Source organism: Sarcophilus harrisii, chromosome 1 (assembly GCF_902635505.1).
Source record: "Sarcophilus harrisii chromosome 1, mSarHar1.11, whole genome shotgun sequence".
NCBI lineage: Eukaryota > Metazoa > Chordata > Mammalia > Dasyuromorphia > Dasyuridae > Sarcophilus > Sarcophilus harrisii.
Window position 1 is genome coordinate 351,661,960 of NC_045426.1, and position 20,021 is coordinate 351,681,980.

Sequence of the window (20,021 nt, forward strand, 5' to 3'; positions counted from 1 at the left end):
ATTGAGCCTGAGAAGTTGGATTTGAATCCTGATTATAATCTTTATCATTATCAGAACTGTTTTAGGTGGCTTTGTCATGTTTTTGTTTTTTAAAATTCCACTATCCACTTATCTGAATAAATTCCAAGATGGTTTTTTTAAATTTTCTTTCTTTCTTTTTTAAACATTGATATTTTTTGTTTTTATATCATATTCATTTTTGAATGTTCACTCTTTCCATTGAGTTTTACTTTATAGCAATGATTGCAAATGAAAAGTTCAGAAAAATCTAACATGTTGACCATATCTGACAGCTTATTGTCTAAAATGTGGATTTTATTAAGTGCCAGAAGGAAACAGGGATTATAACAAACAAGGGGGGCGGGGGGAAATCTGTGTTTTCAGAGAATTGTATTTCTGATTTCCTTATTCTATCAATGGCATCCCTGTTCTCCCAGTATCTTTTAATATTATCTTCCATTCTCATGTTTCTTTATATTTGTTGAAAGAACCACCATTCTCCCAGACATTGAAGTTCAAAACTCTAGAATCATCACAGACTCTCTCTCCCCCTCATCCCTGATTCTGTTTCATTCTAATTCATGCAATAAGGCCATATAAGCTAAGCCACATTTTGAATTTGCAGAAGTGGGTTTATTATTGGGGCTAAACAAACTGCCATATCTACAACTTGGTTAAAGGACTGAATGACATTTTAGATTATCATAAGGAGCACTGTATGGGACCACATCTTTGTGGGCAAAGTATTTAAGTCTTCCAGCCTCAGTTTTTTCCAAGACTATCTAGCTCAGCATTCTAATTTTATAGATGAAGACTTTGAGGGTGCTTGGATTTATTCTAAAAAGCTAAAAAGTTTGTATAGAGATTAAACAGAATCATTAAAGCAATGTCATTTGCTAGACTGTGTGTGTATGTTTGTGAAAAATGGAAAAAGATATCCCACTGATAATTCCCTGCCTATTCTTGAGATAATTGTTTTCTTATTGGATTAGATAACTAGAGGAGGCAGAATTAGTTTAAAGGTGGGAAAGCCAAGAACATTAAAAAATCAATAGCCACTTGTTACTACCAAATAGATAGATGGATGGATGGTACAATGGATAAAGCACCAGGCCTGGAATCAGGAAAACTCGAGTTCAAATGTGACCTCACGCATTTTCTACTTATGTGACCCTCGGCAAGTCGCTTAACCCTATTTGCTTCAGTTTCTCATTTGTAAAATGAACTGAAGAAGGAAATGGCAAGCCAGAACAGAAATTTTGCCAAGGAAACCTCAAAAGAGCTGAAAATGCCTAAACAACAAATACCTACAGATTGTTTTCTTTCTCCTACCTTTATTACTGATGCCCAGGAATAAGGAAGTATAGATAACCCCACCTTCCTTGTTGGTTTTTCCCCATAACGATATACTTGCTTTTTCTATATACTATATACTTCATTTCTTTTACTGCTACAGATTAAACAGAAAATTTTGTCAATTATCTTTCCTCAGGGGTGTGAAACATGATAGCATAAGGTCAATATTTCCTAGATATCTATTTTGAGAATATTTCTTTAGTGGATTTGAATCTTTATATACTCTAATACTCTTTTTTTCTTTCTTTTTCTTTGGCTGAGGCAATTGAAGTTAAGTGACTTGCCCAGGATCACACAGCTAGACTTTCTAGCTGTGTGATCCTGGGCAAGTCACGTACAAGTGTGTGTGTGTGTATCTCAAGCATTTGTAAATAGACAAATGTGTACAATATACTCATTCGTGTGTGTGTGTGTGTGTGTGTGTGTGTATTTTTAAATCGCACATATAGACAGCTGTACCTATAGACAGCTGGAGAGTCAGATACATACATACATAAGTACATAAACACAATGACTTCTACATTCCAATTGTATTTCATATCTTGACAAGAGGTACTGTACATTCCATGGTTATAACTATTAGGACAGAATCTTTAGAATGGTTAGAAGTTCAATAAAGAAAACATTTCTTGATTAATTATAACATGTTAGAGGAGAGGCAATATGACATAATTGATAGAGAGACAAGCTAAAAGTCAGAAAACTTGAATTTAAATCAATCTCTGTGTCTAAGAGCAAGTCAATTTACCCCTTCAGTGTCCAACATAAGGCTGTCAATTACATAATGGTAGAGGGATTTTCCATATTAAGGGTTGACTTCACTGTAAAAGTCAAAGATCTGAACTCCAAAATAAAAGTAGGCAATAAATTGTGCCATTTGCTTGGGAAATATAGCAAAACAACAAGGATAAATTGGCCTCTGCTATCAAGCAGATAATAATCTATTGGAGGCAGAGCATAGGAACAATATTATGACAGATACCTATATATAAGATAATTTCACAAGAAAGAGAATACCAACAAAAAAGGTGTGTGCCCTGGAAGAGGGGTCTGAAGGCAGTCTTAAAGAACCTGAGATCCCTGAAGATGCTCCACTGAGGAGTGGCTCTAAGGCTCTAGAAGGTGATGTCATCACTAGTGTTTCTTGTGAAGAGGAGGATATGGAGGGCTTGCCATCCAAAAGGAATCCCTTTTCCATTTGGATGCTACATTGGCTATCCACCAAAATAGTGGAAAATGCCTTTGACAAACATCCATCTTTCTGTTTTAAGTCTTGCTTAATATTTACAGCCAGGATAATTGAGTGAAATTCATTTCATGGTTGCATCCATGAAGCAGTGTTATAGTAATAACATGTATATTTGGGGGGGAAGGCTTGTTGCAAAATGGTCTTTGAGGCTCTGTTTTGGTCAACAGTCAAATGCTTTCAAAAGTTAAATAATAAAGATGATGGAGGCCTCTATTTTCTGAGGCTTTCACTTAATTTTGTGACTAAGAAAATGTAATCTGCCATAGAAAGGCATTTGTAAAAACCTCCTCGTTGCATAATTTTTGTCAAGGATATGTTTTGTGAGTGTTTTCAGGTCATTCTCATAGATTCTGTAGAGATAAGAAAGTAATCGCTGATGTCTTCTCTTCATCACTTTCTTGAGGGGAATGATAACATCCAGGAGTTTTTTTCATTGTTCAATACTTTCTGTTGGAATCCTAGTGTCAACTCAACTTGAAAGAAGGTGAAAACTCAAGGGTGATGTCAGAATCCTGGTGTTAACTCAATAGAATTGATACAGTGCTTATTGGTTCACACCTTAGAGCGAATCCTTACAAGGTGATAAGTTGCTAATACTGATGGAAACAATGCTTGTGTTCATACCTTTAGAAAGCTCATAAGTATCTAAGTACTCAATGGAGTTCACATGTTTGGGAGAGTTCAGGGTTTAGAAAGAAACACCGAATTCACACCTCCCTTAGGGCCAGAGAGCACTCTGGGAGATAACCCAGAATCCCTCTCCCTCCAGAAGGCAAAGTTAACCTTTGGGAGATCACATATATACAGGGAGCTCTTCGAGCTTGGAGTGAGATAATTGAGAGAGTTTTCTGGCGAACATCGACTGGGGTCAGAGAGAGAGCACTCTGCAAGAAAGCCTATAAGCCCTATCTTCAAGGCAAGAGATTCATTGCATTTTCCAACTTGGTGCTGGCTTGAGGCTGAAGAAAGCAGAGGCAGAAGCCAAGGACAAAGCTGTAAGATCTCTTGGAACCAAGCAGAGAGATAGGTCTCTGAGCTAACTGGGCTATACTGAAGGACACAATAAAAGATCTGAATTTTTATCACCTGGCTGTGTTTTGGAAAAAGAACACCAATGACTTTCTCTTTAAGAAAATATTTTGAGAATGAATTTCTATGTTTTCAAAATTGCAGTGGCAATTTTGAGGGAAACCGAGGAGATGCCAATCAGTTGGGGAATGGCTGAGGAAGTTATGGCATATGAATGTAATGAAATATTATTTTTCTGTAAGAAATAATCACAGGATGATTTCAGAAAGGCCTGGAGATGCTTACATGAACTGATGCTAAGTGAAGTGAATAGAACCAAGAAAACAATGTGCACAGCAACAACAAGATTATGTGATGATCAATTCTGTTGGATGTGGCTCTTTTCACCAATGAGGTGATTCAGGTCAATTCCAACAGATTTGTGATGAAGACAGCCATCAGCACCCAGAGAGAAAACTATGGGGATTAAGTATGGATCACAACATAGTATTTTCATCTTTTTTGGCTGTTCTTTACTTGCTTTTTGTTTTCTTTTTCATTTTTTTCTTTTTGATTTGATTTTTCTTTTGCTGCACGATAATTGTGGCAATATGTATAGAAGAATCGCACATGTTTAATATATATTGGATTACTTGCCATCTGGGGAGGGAATGGGGGTCAGGGAGGGAGGAAAAATTTTGGAACTCAAGGTTTTGCAAGATTGAATGTTGAAAATTATCTCTGCAAATATTTTGAAAATAAAAAGCTATTATTAAAAAAATTGTTTCACCATCAGCATGAATGTTTTGTGTATGTGTGGCCTAGTCTAGCTCTTCTTCCCATCTGCTGCCTCCTTTACTGAAATTTCCATTTCTTCATCTAGCATCTTAGGAGACAGATATGATTCTACTGTCAATACTTGACATCAATTTGTAATAGTGGTAATGACAAATTTGTTGCGATTTTGGTGTACTGATTATGCACTATTTGGTTTCATTTATAAATGTTCTTGGGATGACCTGGTTTAATTGAGTGACACAACAAGTATAAAGTATCCTTTTTGCCTTCTGGATGTTTTAGGAAATGAGTCTAATCACCAACTTTTACAATTCCTTCTTCAAGGTTTTGCAAATGAGTTTTTATTATCAATCATTTTGGACTTTGGCTACAATGTCACTCTGTCTATTAAAGGAGAACAAATGCTTGCAAAGCCTTTTCTGATCCCCCAGTTGTTAGTGTTATCTCACTCCTAAAATTATCAATGTATTTACTTGTGGTTGTATCCAGCAGAATGTTAAGTACTTCAACTTGCTGACTATTTCGCTAATGTTTTAATTAAATTATTATGCTGTTGTTATCTAGGTAGCACAATGGATAGGGCATTGTGCCTGTAGTCAGAAAGACCTGAATTCAAAATCAGCCTCAGACACTTAGAAGCTGTGTGATCATAGGCAAGCCACTTAATCTTTCTTTACCTCACTTTCCCCATCTGTAAAATGGAGATAATACTACCCACCTCTCAGGGTTGTTATGAGAAATAAATGAGATATTAATTGTAAAGAACATGGCACTGTGCTTTTCCCATAATGAGTGCTAGCTATAAATGTTAGCTATTTTCATCAACATTATCCCCATGGTTTAGCATAATAAACACTTAAAATATTTGAGGGCTCTTTCTGCCTCATTGCTATGAGGCAGTTAATTTTCTGTAGCAAATAGTGATAGTTCATGTTGATTTGTTTTATTTTCCATTTGACGGGAAATGTCTAGAATGTTCAGTCTGGAGCTTTTGTCATTTCATGCCATACATTGTCATTTATGTCATTTATTTTGATTTGGTGTTAATTTGGACCACAGCTCTAATCTAATTTGATTGTACATAAATGCTTGATTCAACAATTCAAACCGACTTTCTATGTTAGGATAAAGTTAATTTTGTTTTGTGATTTTGTTTGATATTCTCTATATCTGGATACTTTCTTACTGTCTTCTTTTTTTTTTTTTTTTTGGCCGATTTTTTTTTTTTAATTTAATAGCCTTTTATTTACAGGATATATGCATGGGTAACTTTACAGCATTAACAATTGCCAAACCTCTTGTTCCAATTTTTCACCTCTTACCCCCCCCCCCCCCCCCCAGATGGCAGGATGACCAGTAGATGTTAAATACATTAAAATATAAATTAGATACACAATAAGTATACATGACCAAAACGTTATTTTGCTGTCTTACTGTCTTCTTGAAGAATATTTGAGATAGTTGGATTTCTAAGCAGTCTGCCCATCTTTGACATTTTTCATTTCATAATCCTGAACTATATTTGCAACATTTTTCATGTTTCCTTTATGTTCATCTTTTCATCAAAGATATTGAGTTTTAAAGCATGTGCTGATTGAATTTAAGGATCTTGCCAAGTTCTTTGTAGACTTTTTCTAATTCTTTACCCTCTGCTGGCATGTAGGCTATAATTATCTCAAGAGTGGTCTTTTTAACTATGCTCTTATGAACACTGCAAGGCAAGATGATCAAGTGTTCCATTAAATGACATTTCTTATAGCCTTAGTGTTCATGGTGAAATCAACTTTAATCTGGTATCTTCTTCTCCAAGGAAAGCCTGTGAGGCAGTGCCCTTAGTTTCAATTAACTTTTGTTTTGTAGTTTCAAGTACCTCTTGTAATTTATAGCAAGAATGTTAATGTTCTGTGTTCCCTACTAAATAAACCACCTAACTATAATATGTTTTTAACCACAACATATATTGACTATTTATGAAGTCTGATGGAGTCAATTGATACTGAGAAGAAAGAAAAGTCACCCAAGTTCTAGGAATACAGCTAATCATGTACTTTCAAATAAAGGTGGCTACTACAAAGAAATGAAAGCTGAAAAAATAAAAGAGGAAATTTTAAAACTGATAAGACTATTCTCGAGAAGCAGCAAAGTAATAAAAAACAAAAACAAAAACAAAAACAAAACATCTTGAAGTAGGCCCATAAACCAGCTATCTTATCATAAATAAAATTTGCATCTGTATCTTCCATCTTGCATGGAAGTACCAAAGAATAATTAATTCAGTAAACATTTATCAAATATATAATGTATGTAATGTGCAAAGGACTGGGTACATAGAAGATTTAAGTAAGAACTAATAACTCTCAAGCAGTTCATAGTCAAGTAAAGGTATATAATAAAAACATAGATCATAATATTATACAAGAAAGGCATCACAAAGGTACCAAATAAAATGTTATATGAGCTTTAAGGAAAAATTTTTTATTGACTTGTTAGACTTTAAAAATTAGTCTATTAAAAGGAGTAATGAGTTTGAATAATTTTTATAGTTACAAATGAGAAAGAAACACTCTTCTTTTCTCTACTGTTCTCCATTTAGTTAAAAATGCTCTAAAACAGTATAAAAGTACACACTTAAACCCATAAAATTTTTTTCATTCTTAAAATGAAATACTTACAAAACTTAGAAGATATGGCTAATTGAAAAAAAAATTGGCTCTGAAGTGAGAAGTTTTTTGTTGTTTAGCTGTTTAAGTCACGTCTGATTCTTTGTGATCTCATTTGGGGCAAAGATACTGGAGTGATTTGCCATTTCCTTCTCCAGCGCATTTTGTAGATGAGGAAACCGAGACAAACAAGGTTAAGTGACTTGCCCAGGTCACACACCTAGGAAGGAGGCTAGATTTGTACTCAGGAAGGTAAATCTTCCTGATTCCAGGCCTAACACTCTATCCGCTGAGCCATAGCTTTTTCTCTGAAGTGAAAAGATGTAGATTCAAATCCCACCTCTGATTTTATTACCTATTTGACCTTGGTTAAAACATTTAATTTCTCTGTAAAATGAGGTTAGATTCAGTTGTCTCAAAGATCTCTCCCAGTTCTAAATAATCACCAATTTTTAAAAAATCAATATTTCTTAAATATTCCTTCCATACTTAAGGTCTTGACTATGCCAGTTTTCACTGATTTAGATTCAGAGGGAATAAAATCCTAAAGGGAAAAGAGCACTGTATTTCGAGTTAGAGGATCTAAATTCAAATTTAGAATTTGATTTTCTCATGATTTATGTGAACTAAGGGCAAGCTAATTTAATTTCTTAGGCCTTAGTTTTCTAATTTGTATAATGAATGAGCAGAACTAAAAGAGATTTAGTACTGGAAGGTACCTCAAATATCATCTAGTCCAACTTTTTTATTTTCTAAATGAAAACTGAGGCCTCAAGGTGAAGTGGTATGTCATTAGATACTAAACATTACAGTTGGGCTACAGTTCCCCTAATTATGTGTCCTTTGTCACCAAACAATCTCTCCAATATCCCTTGTCCTAAATATAAGTGCTTTGGATAAAGTCCTTTAGAAAAAAATAATTTGGAACTATTTAATTTAATAAAGAAAGGAGTGCTTCATATTCTGAAAATAGGCCACCAGCTGTGTACCCAATAAAATAATACAAATAAGAAGCACAATGTTTATTGCTGTAACAATGGGGATTGGAATGCAGAAAGCCATAATCTCTTTTATCTAACCACCTTTATGAGTGTTGGAGAGATTTTATAAGAGATCTCTTTGAGTTAGCAATTCAATTCTCTGTATTTTGAGATCACTGGCCTACAATGGGCACTGAACTCTCAATTTGGGATTTCATTAGTCATAGCCATGAAAAAAAAAATGGGGTAAGCACATTCTACAAAACAAGGCAACATTCCTCTGATGCTTAATATTTCACTCCAATCATCCTATACTTCTTCATTTTAAGCCATTCTGAAGTCTATAGTGACTAGCAAAAAGTTTTTGTTTTGTATATATTAATAGAAAGTTAATTTTCCCACTTCATTTTGGCTTCATTTTTGTTGTTGCTGTTGGCAGGTTACTGTTGAATCTTTAGGAAGTTCAGGGCCCATAACGATGTAGAGAGAAGGGAGATCGTCCACACACATCTCTGTCCTTAACCAATTATAATTATATTACTTTCCCCTTTTTACTATAAAAGATCAAATTATAAGAATAATGGTGTCTTTCTCTTTAAAATTAAAAAAAAGCTAAATACTGTAAAAATATTACAGCTTGAAAATGATCTTCACAGGCATGTTCCTCCCCCCTTCCCCCCCCCCCCGCCACGTTAAAATAGACATGCAAGGCAGCTCTGTCCATCCACAGTGAGAGCCTGCCTATAGGTTTTTGTTTCAAAGTCACAATGCAGCTGTGTCAGGGAATACTCCTGATTATAAATGAGAGGGGTGGAGGCTTATGGAATTGCCAGTTGTTAACTAGAAAATGTCCAAACAATAAAACAAAGTCAACTTTCTTAAAAACAAAACAAAACAAAATTTTAAACTGTGTCAATTAGCACATATAACAAATCTATCTGGATAGAAAACTAGAAAACATAAGATAAAAATCACTTCACTCAGCATCAATAAATGTAACAAACAAAGCTCATGCTACTTTTAAAATTAAATCCACAGTAGCAATTACACTGAGCTAGTGATGTGAAAGGTTAGAGGATTTGATTACTAAGCCAGCTCAAATTACTAAAATCATAGCTTATATTGGCAGGCCACAGTGGCTCCATACACTAATCCATCCCTTTTTATACATTCTCCTCGACTTCCAGAGCTCCAATTTCTAGCTAAGTTTTGAAATTACAGTATTTCAACAGTAAATGGAACTGGGCACCTTGGAAAGAAAATTGCATTTGTTAAATTAACATAGCAAAGTCCAAATTATTTATAACTATGAAAGGAATTGTTTATATAATGAGGTTTGTTTTTTTTTTAAAGATAGCAGTAGAAAACTTAATTTTTCACCTTGCTTTAGATTTTATATTCAATAAGAAAAGAACATTGCATAAATATATAATATTAATAAAATAAATGCTTTATTTGCAAAGCCTATTTATTTCATATCATTTTATATGATTTCAAAGCATTTTAAAGCATTTTACACGCATGTATTTATAGTTCCTATCATTTATTTTAGATCAATATTCTTAAATGTATTTTACAAGTTGCTTTTTCTAACATACCTAGGCATACAAATGAGTAAAATATTTCTAAGCAGAAGACTATTGGGCAAACACACACACAAGTCAACTTCTCAAGAATGGTTTGATATCTAATTTAAATTTCAATTATCTGATCATTTTTGTGCTTTAAAAATAAAAAAAAAACAAAAAAGTTGATGCAGGCAACTGAGGCAGAATCTATGTGACTAAAACTAGATTTTATAGGAAATGTTTTAAATCCTGTGTTGTTTTTAAAGGACTCATTATCTATCTATCTGTCTATCCATCCATCTATCATTTCATCCATCGTTTTAAGGATGGCTAGGTGGCACAGTAGAAATCTGGCCCTAATGTAATTTCAAAATCTAGTAGAAATTAGTCCTGAGTCCAAATCCAGTCTCAAACAACTTACTGGCTGGGTGACCCTGAGCAAATCACTAAACCCTGTTTGTCTGGGTTGCTCATTTATACAATAAACAAGAAAAAAAAGTGGCAAATCACTTCAGTATCTATGCCAAGAAAACCCCAAATGGAGTCATGAAGACGTGACTAAAATATATATATATATATATTGAATGCCATACATGCCATTTTAAACATGTCTTTTTCATGAAATAGAATAGAACCACAAGCTTTATTCTGAGATGAAAAATAATAAACAGCACCTAATCTAAATCTAGAAATCAGATTCAATGCAAAATGCCAGTTTCAAAGGTGATGTACTAACTCAATTTTTGAGCACAGACTCTTAGGTAAGGTGATATGGTTGGGAAATACCTATTGTGATTTTTAAGATATCTTTTGACATTAAAAAGAGTAAATCTTCAGCAATATCAGAACATGTGAACCTAAATACAACCTAAATCAAAAGTCAGAGAATCATTCAGGATCACTAAATCATTTTTTTATTCTAAATACGAAGACTAAGAGACCAAGAAAAAAAAAACATTCAAAAAAATTTAAGAAGAAAAATCTTTATCTGATTGATATACTTTAGATCCCAGCTTCTTAACTGTGGTTTGTTACATTATATGGGAGTCTCATAACTAGATGGGGGGGGGCATTAAATTATAATTTATTATCATATAATTTATCATCAATCAATGTTTGATTTACATATCTATCTTCTATACCTGAGATCATGTAAAAATTTTAGGCAAGAAGGAGTTGTGAGTAGAAAAGTTTAAGAAGCCCTACTTTAGACAAACTGTAGATAAATAAAATTGAATAAAATAAAAGCAAAAAGCCCAAATTCACCTTACCCATGTGGTAGTCTTTGTATTATGATCAATGAAGAATGGACGGCCATTTGGAGCTATCCTCATTTCCCAACCAGGTGGCAAGAAGCTCTGTGTAACTTTGTGCTGTGGTTTTGGAGAGTTGTAAGGTGATGGCTGGGGAGATTGTGGATTAGAAAGGGTGTCCTTTACAGCTCGACGAATGGGTGAATCCTTGGCACCCTATAGAATAATAATACCCATTAGCATTCTTTCATAGCCATTTTAGATAAACTCAAGTGGGCTTGGAAAGCTTCTCACTGGAGAAGAATGAAAAGTAAGCATCTATTTTTAATTAAAATATTTATTCGTATTTCTACATTTACCTTAACTCACTTTTTTCAACCTCACTTTCTCTATGGCTATCAAGGAATGCTTTTAAATATAAATTCTACCAATTAGGTAGCATAAATGAAATATAGGGTTTTATGTATGCTAAACTGAGTGAGAACTTCACAGACCACAAAGAATGTCAGTTCCTGCCCTTAAGAGCTCACAATCTAATGGGGAAGATACTTACAATCTTCACAATGACAAGATATACAACTTGCTTATTAGAGGAAAATACTAACATATGGCTTTTGCACAACATAATAGATGTAAAATTTAAGAATTGAGCAATAGTTTCAAGGGAGCTTGATCTAGAATATGATGTGGTTCTCCTTCATCCCCACTGTCTGCATACATTTTAAGCCTGAGGCATATCAAGAATCTCTTAAATTTAAGTGATACACAATTACTTTCCTAAAACTGTAACCACTCAATTCTTTGAAAGGATTAGTTTTCCATTCATTTTTTATGACAATCATGATACCTAAGAAACAATATTGTAAACAACACAAATGAAAGCACAAGCTGAATGCCCAGCCATGATTTGGAGACTACATGAACAACCAATACCTATGCCGGAATCTTTGCTTGAAAAACATGAAAGCAGATAAAATGACAATCTGAATTTTTCCTAATGAAGAAAGCAATAGCTACATTGTAAAGCTCAAACAGAAGCCTTTGGAAGGTTGATAAAATGAAATCAGATACAGTCCACAGTAGAAAATAGGAAACACAGTAATGATGGCAGAGATCCCAACCAAGATGGAATAACTCACAATTCACCAAGAGCCCAGCAGAATGAGTATGGGAATTAAGTGAGAGGAATCAAAGGATGTTGCTAGGCAAAACAGAGAAGCATGTAGAGAAGCTGCAAGAAGAACACCTTTGCTATGAAGGGAAACAACAGACTACGGAGAAAGGAAGAGAGGAGCTGCCAAACTGGAGTCAGAGTTAAAAGACAAAAGAACGAATGAGAGAAGTCACGGGATAGAAGTGATCCTTTGTTAGATGAGAGAGACTTCTCACCTCCAGCGGCGCAGATAAAGTTACTGTGGGCGAACTGAGGCTACGAGGTCGGCGGATCTGGGGCTCACTTAGATGGTTGTTACTGTTGGAAGCGGATCCAGATGCACCATCTTCGGCAAGCTATTTTAGAGGCAAAAACAAGTTAGCTAAATGTGAGGATCTTCTTCCATCTCTGATTAGGCTGTGCAACCCCCAAACAACAACAATAACTACAACAAAAGGTCTGGCATATTTAAGTCTTAGAGGGAATAATTAATAATAATGATACAAAGAAGAGGTAGGGAAATGCTATCAAGGAGAATAAAAATGAATCATTCCCTTAGAACCAAAACTATCTTCAGGCCACCAGAAAAAAAATAGCAACACATTATAAAAGACTATTATTATTATTTTGAAAATCTCATTTATTTAACATTCTAAAAATGTACCCAATTATATTTCATCTTAGGCACCAAAGAAGAAATGTTTTCCCAGACAAACATTGGACTCAAATCCATATCATTTTTAGTGGAATGTAACTTTTTTTCATGACCTTTTAGTAGAAAGCATGGATTATGAAAAACAATGAAATGGGCCGTATTTTCAAATTCAACTGCCTACCACTGGAAGTTGGACAGAACCTTCATACCTGCATAATGGGTCGAGTCCAGGTTGTAGTTCGATTGTTATGATTGACATAGTATGTGCGTCCCTTAGCATCTTTCCTTTCTTCCCAGCCTGAAGGAAGGCCCGGCGTAGTATGTACATAGGCTACTGATGGCTGTTTATGCAAGAAACTGGCATTATTTTATGCTTTACAATCATTCTGTGAACAGCTTTTTAAAGTTATTTCCACCTTTAGAATCCTTTTCCTTTAACATAGCATGTTAATGTTACTTATAGGGAAAAAAAAAAAACCACAGGAGAACATTTACAAGAGATTATTATTTTCAAAACATAAAACTTCCAGTCACTCAATATCTTAGGTGTGCAGTATGACTAGATGATATAATTTTAGGAACCAAGTACAAGAATGAGCACAGTTTGTAGGCTCTAAAGTCTATTGAATCTGGAGAGCCATTGTTCTGAAAATGATAAAAATAAAGATTGCTTGCTCATAAAAGTATATTGAGGTCATGAGCAATTTTTTAAAAGGATCTAATAAAATTCAAATATCATCTTTCATTAAAGCAATGCCTTTAGTATCTGACTAATTCCTCTTTACAGAATATATTTTTGCAAATAACTGCAATAGAGATGCTCCCCCAGTCCTTCTTCTTAAATTAATCCTAAATTCTACTTCTGAGTCTCCTAATACAAAAAATCTTTTATAGAAAAAAAAAAATATGTATTTGCTAAAAGGGGAGCTCATTTTAAAAAATTCTTTGCTGTTATACAAAGTGCCATTATAAACATTTTGGCATATGTAAGCCTTTTATTTCTGTCTTTTACCTCCTTAGGACATATATGCCTGGCCATGAAATTTCTTAAGTCATATATTGTATAATTCCAACTTCCTTCCAGAATGGTCAGACTAATACAGATTAACTCCACCAACAACATATTAGTGTGTTTGTCCTTTATTAGCCCCTCCACATTAACTCTATATTAAGGCTCTTTTTCAAGATTACATACATACTGACAAATATATAATCAAGGGTAGAAAATTAAGAGCAGAATTAAGAATTAAGGCTTCTCTGCTATGATTCAGTTTTCTCAAGGTCTAATCCTGCCACAAGTTGAGATTGAATAGTGTAAGAAGAGATGCTGATCTAAGAAAGTCTGAAAAGGAATATCTCTTAAATCAAAGGTTCTAGATTTGAGGAATGTATGCTATATAAGTTGCTTCAATGCTCTAGTCTAGTAGGACAGGGCACTATTCTGTGTTATTTAAAAACAAGTATATAAAAATCTTTGGAATGTTCAGAAACAAATGACACCTTTGCTATTTTGCAAATAAAGCTAAAAGAAGACATTGATCTTCTTTCACTATTATCTTCCCTCATTAAGGATTCTTCTTGGACTACCATTTATTTGAATAGATGCTATTATGTAATTTATTCCACTAAAGATGAAAACATATTTGTATCCAAGAAGACCTATATGAATTGATGCAGAGTGAAGTGAGCAGAACCAAGAGCACAATCGGAAAAACAATATTGCAAAGACACACAAGTTGAAAAAGTTTAAGAATTCTGATGATCAAGATTCTGGAGGGCCAATAATGAAGCATGCTACTTAATTTCTGACAGAAAAGGACTCATGATAGAGAATGAAATGAAAACTTTTGGACAAGGTCATTATGGGAATGCTTGGTTTGACTACATGCATATTTGTTTTGGGTTTTTTTCTTTTTAATGGGTATGGTAGATAAAGGAAGAGGAAAAATAAATGTTTGTTAATTTTAAAAGGAAAAAAATAAACATATTTGTAATCCAAGTTTTCTTTGATGACTCTAATCTCTTTTGCTCTGATATTAAGTTTAGTATCTAAAAGCCTTGGCAAAACAGCATACAAAAAGCTGGTGTCATGTGGTTAGGTGACCACAGTGTACTTGCTGGAAATAGCATCCTATTAAAAGGGGGTTCTGCCATATAACTTAGGCAACATTTTACAAGAAGTCAAAGATTTCACTTCATGTACTACATAATATGTTCCATGTTGGAATTAATTTGTTCCTTGGGCAACTAACACATGGTAAGATTTTTTATTTTCTATTTTCAAAGTAAGTGGACTAGAAAACACAGTTATGTTTACTAAGCTTTGATCATATCTGTTTTATAACATTCCATGGATAGATCCAGTGAAAACTATTTTGACAGTAATAAGAACTGTGACATTGTATGAAAATGAAGAGTATGCATATAAACTCCATTCTCTGTCACCTGTTGAAAAACAGTAAGTAAAAAATTTACTGCTTTGTTCTTTAGTCCTGACAGAAAGCGTTGGGACAAAAAGGGATTGAATCCAAAAGAAGAATTCCTGTGACCACAAAAAATTTTGATCTTGGAAATTCTCTTTTTTTTTTTTTTTTAAAGGGAGAGTACACATAATGAGGGAGATCAGTACATTCAATTCTTGTAAATTATGACAGCCCTACTGTTTTTAATGGGCATATAAATTTGACTTAACTGATTCTGACAGTAAGTGCACAGAATGTACAGGTTGCAAAGTCTTAACCTACTGCATCTATTACACTGAAAATGTTTGTAACTAAATGGAATAAATAAAAAACTGGCTGAGTCACACCAATAAAATTATGTGATATCTGGGTATCTTTTTCTTTATAGCACTGCATTAAAAAAGACAGGTAATGTGATATACCACAAAACTTTTTCTAAAATGTGAGGGAGTTCTTTTAGTCCTTTTGGTAGCCTGGCAAAGAATATGTTATCACATATTCATGACAGATTTAGAGTTCAAAAGGTTTTTGACAGAGCATTTTGGGAACCACAACCCAATAAGGTTAAGTACTGTGATTATACACACCTTCAATTTAGAGATGAGGAGATGAAATAATTTGCCCACAGTCACATGTTTAATGCATCTTAGAGCCCACACTCAAAACTCCAGATTCTAAGATTCCAGGCCAACTACCATTTTTATGACACTAAAACTACCTCTATTGAAACTAGAAAGTGAATTAAGGTTGCCTTGTTCATCAAAATCTTATAAAAGTGAATTTTGAAAACTATCTTTACATGTAATTAGAAAAAATAAAATATTATTAAGTGGGGAAAAAAGGAAAAAAGTAATAAAGGAAGAATAAAACAGGAGAAATAAAAAAAAAAGGATGTCTTATTCAGTGATCTAGTTATGAGACTATGTTTTTTAAACAACTCTTTTTGGGAGTAAGGAACTGGAGTTAAGTGACTTGCCCAGGGTCACACAGTAAGTGTTAAATGTCTACGGTCATACTTAAACTCAGTAGCTCCTGACTTCAGAGGCAATGCTCTATCCACTGTGTCATTTAACTGCCCCCATGAGACTAATCAACAGAACAATCTTACTTAGGAACTTTCTCCCCATACCTATAGGAAAATAATAAATAACAACTCATATTTATATAGTGTTTTAAAATGCATTAAGATCCAAAGATGGTTGGAAACATTAACCTTTAATAAAATTCTCAATTCTTTTTCCTAACTGATGTGAAATGAAACTGAAAAAGTCTAACTTCTTTAACTTATTGTTTCTCAACAGTATTTTATTTTTCGAAATACATGTAAAGATAATTTTGAACATTGATTTTTGTAAGATTTTATATTCTAATCTTTTTCTCCCTCTTACCTCACGCCTCCCCAAGATAGCAAACAACGTAATATAGATTATACGTGTATAATATTTTTAAAAATCAGACTAAAAGGGGGAAAATATGTAACTCCTTTAAATCAAATGATGTTCCTGAAATAATTGACTATCTTTAAAAATAGGTTAGCCTGTGATACCAATCCAGAACACAAAGTCATGTGATACCCTCTTCCCAAAGTACTCAATAAAAATACATGATTCAGACTTTAAACAAAGCCATGAAAAGCTAAAATAAGTGCAAATATAGTTGAGATAATTTAACAAAATAATTACTAAAGTTTCATCCTTCTGTTATTCGTAAGATACTTCCTCCCCACCCCACAAAAAAAAAAAAAAAAAAAAAAAAAAAAAAAAAAAAAAAAAAAAAACACCCTTCTTTGAGAAGGAAGTTAACAACTGCTAACAGGTTCTAATATAATATCTAGTAATTTCACTTTCACATCTCTCAAGCTGAATACTTTACTGTTGTGCTTGATGATGCCACATCTCCATCAATTACAACTGCATAACAGTTGAATTTAGGTAAAATGAAAAAAAAAATCTATTATGATTTGAAACAATAAAAACACAATATTCCCCCCAAAGAATATAATGATGTAATGGAAAAGATGCTGAAAGAATATGAATACTGTTCCATAATTTCAATCATGTTCTTCTAGCATGTTCTTAAGCAAGTCAGTGTGATCTCTTTGAATCTTAATTTCTTCATTTGTAAAATGATAGGGTTAAATGAGGTGATCTTTAAGAGCCTTTAAAATTTAAAAGTATGGGGTCCCTATTTGACCACATCAGAAAAATTTCAAAATTATGTCGTCTGAGCCAATTCCAGAATCTTACATATCCACAGCAGGATAAAATATCTTTCTCTCATATAGTGCCATGGTATAATAATAATAGGAATGTTAATTTATATAGCACATTAAGGTTGGTAACATACTTTACATATATTTTCTCTTTTGCTTCTCACAACAGTCCTGATAAAAAGATGCTATTGATATTCCTATTTTATATGTAAAACTGCAGAGGCTGAGAAAGGTTGCTTCTTCTTTTGAGTCTCACAGCCAGTCAATGTCTAGAGTAAAATTTGACCTGAAGTCTTCCTGACTTCAAATACAGTATTCTATCCACAATGACATGCTGCCACTCTAAACAAGAAGTCAAAAGACTTGGTATCTGCACTCAACTTCCCCAATTTAACTGCAACCAGAGGCAAAATAAATTTATTTGAAATTCAATTAGTTGGCAAAAAATTGGAAATGAAGGGGATGCCCATCAATTGGGGAATGAATTAATTGTGGTATGTAATTGTCATGGAAAATCATTATACTAAGGGAAATGATGAGCAGGAAGCTCTCAGAAAAAAAAAAAAAAAAAAGACCTGGAAAGTCCTCCATGAACTCAAGCACACTGAAATATAGTGCATATAAAGTAATAGCAATGCTCCAGGATTACCAGCTGTAAATGAATTTGCTATTCTCAGTAGCACAATGAACCACAATATGAAGGACTTAAGATGATAAATCCTATTCCTACTCAGAAAAGAAAATGATTGTGTCTGAATACAGATTGAAGAATTATCTCTGTCTCTAACTTTACTTTTCTTGAGTAATTTTTTCTTTTTTTGCTGAGGCAATTGGGGTTGAGTGACTTGCCCAGGGTCACACAGCTAGGAAGTGTTAAGTGTCTGAGTCCAAATTTGAACTCAGGTCCTCCTGACTTCAGGCTAGTGCTCTATCCACTTCATCACATAGCTGTCCCCTCTTGGTATTTTTTAGGGGTAGAAGATTTATGGTTTCTATCACAATAGACTTTTATGGAAATGTTTAATATAATTTCACATGTGGTATCTTAATGGGTGAAAGATTCTAGAAAGCAAATGTAAAAAATTGTTTTAAATAGAACTGGAGAAAATATTAAATAAAAAAAGAAAAGAAATTCAATTAGTTGATCTGAACAAAACAAATAAAAACACGGGGGAAGTAGTACCTTCAATCCCTACTTCTTAGAATTGCAGTGAGCTTGGACCCATAAGCTAGGTGACGCAGTGGATAGAATGCTAAGCCTTAAGTGAGAAAGAACTAAACTCAAATATAGCTACAGACAATTTCCTACAGCTTCCTGACTCTGGGCAAGTCACTTAATCTTTGTCTATCTCAGTTTCCTGAACTGTAAAATGCAGATTAAGACCACTTACTTCCAATGTCTGTTTTGAGACTCGAATGAGATAATATTTGTAAAACAAAAATTTGTAAAAACATAAGGCTTGGGATATAAAAGGAGTTTAATAAATATAGATTTATTTTTTTCCAGTCCAAAGTGGAAATCCTATTTTCTCTGCCATTACCCTGTTAACTTCTTGAGGTCAGGGACTATCTTTTACCTCCTTTTACATCCACAGTGCCCACATATAATATAACTGACCATAAGCATTATGAAAGATCATAAAGTACTTTATAAACATAATAGAATATGTTTAGAATAATCATTTCCATTATCTCATAGAAAAGTCTTATTATTATAAATTGAATTACTAAATATTGTGTGTCTACAAATCAAAAACACTATAGCTATGAAGGAATGAGGGTTCCTTTAGATGTCTTTATTTTGAATAGATATTGAGTACTGGATTTTAAAAAGAGAAAATAATTGAAAGGAAGAAAAACAGATCTGATGCTCTAAAAGGAAGTCCTTCTTATGTGAAATAGAAACTTTTGTTAATAAAGTCCTTTATGATAATGAAATCTATCATGTCATGATAATAACTATAATGCAATGATATTATTATTATTATTATTTAGCCCATTTCACAGATGAGAAAACTGAAACTGAAAGAGGTAAAGAAATTTAACCAAAGCTCAAGTTTAGATGTTTTTAGACTTAAAAGCAAATACTTTCTCCACTACACAATAGGTTTTAGGACTATAGGTGAGGAAAGTATTGTTGATCTATATACTCTGCCTCTAGAGCTTATTTCCATTTCTAAGAAAAGGACATCAGAAAGCTTTTTCCTACTCTAATGGTGTCTGTTAGTGACAAAGTTATTATAAAAGCAACAACAAATATGTAGGGACTCCACTGCTGAGGAAAGTGAGGCGGTAGGGATTCTTACAGTAGGAATTCTTATGTATTATTCTTGTTTTGGACATGAATAATTGCTACATTATGGTTAAAACACAGACATGACAGCCTTATAAGTGTACTTAAATAGGGTAAAATGAATCTTTAAAAAATAGCATTAAAAAAAATTTGGAAACAACCTGAATCCTCTATAACAGTGATATCTATGCAGACTATGATACAATAAATACATTATGGAAAACTATTTAGCAATTAAAAATGACAAGTATGTGGACCACACTGACAAATGGAACAAGTGAAAAAAGGGACACAATAGTGTGAACTATAGATAGGTTAAAACATGTATGGATATTAAAAAGATAGATTATAGGCTGTCTCCTATGAACTCGTCA

General features: G+C 33.5%; 1 protein-coding gene across 9 annotated transcripts in view; it reads right to left on the reverse strand.

Annotated features, from left to right (window-relative positions):
* The window catches only part of NEDD4L (NEDD4 like E3 ubiquitin protein ligase), a 455,315-nt gene that overhangs the window by 58,099 nt on the left and 377,195 nt on the right, over positions 1 to 20,021 (reverse strand). For 8 of the 9 annotated variants that reach the window (XM_012541477.3, XM_012541476.3, XM_031945922.1 and 5 more), the window contains 3 exons: positions 12,890 to 13,021; positions 12,262 to 12,381; positions 10,891 to 11,088 (listed from right to left, as the gene is read on the reverse strand). In XM_012541477.3, coding sequence (XP_012396931.1) covers positions 10,891 to 11,088; positions 12,262 to 12,381; positions 12,890 to 13,021 — 450 coding nt within the window. The remainder of the gene's footprint in view (positions 1 to 10,890; positions 11,089 to 12,261; positions 12,382 to 12,889; positions 13,022 to 20,021) is intronic. The other variant, XM_031945920.1, reaches the window with a different exon arrangement.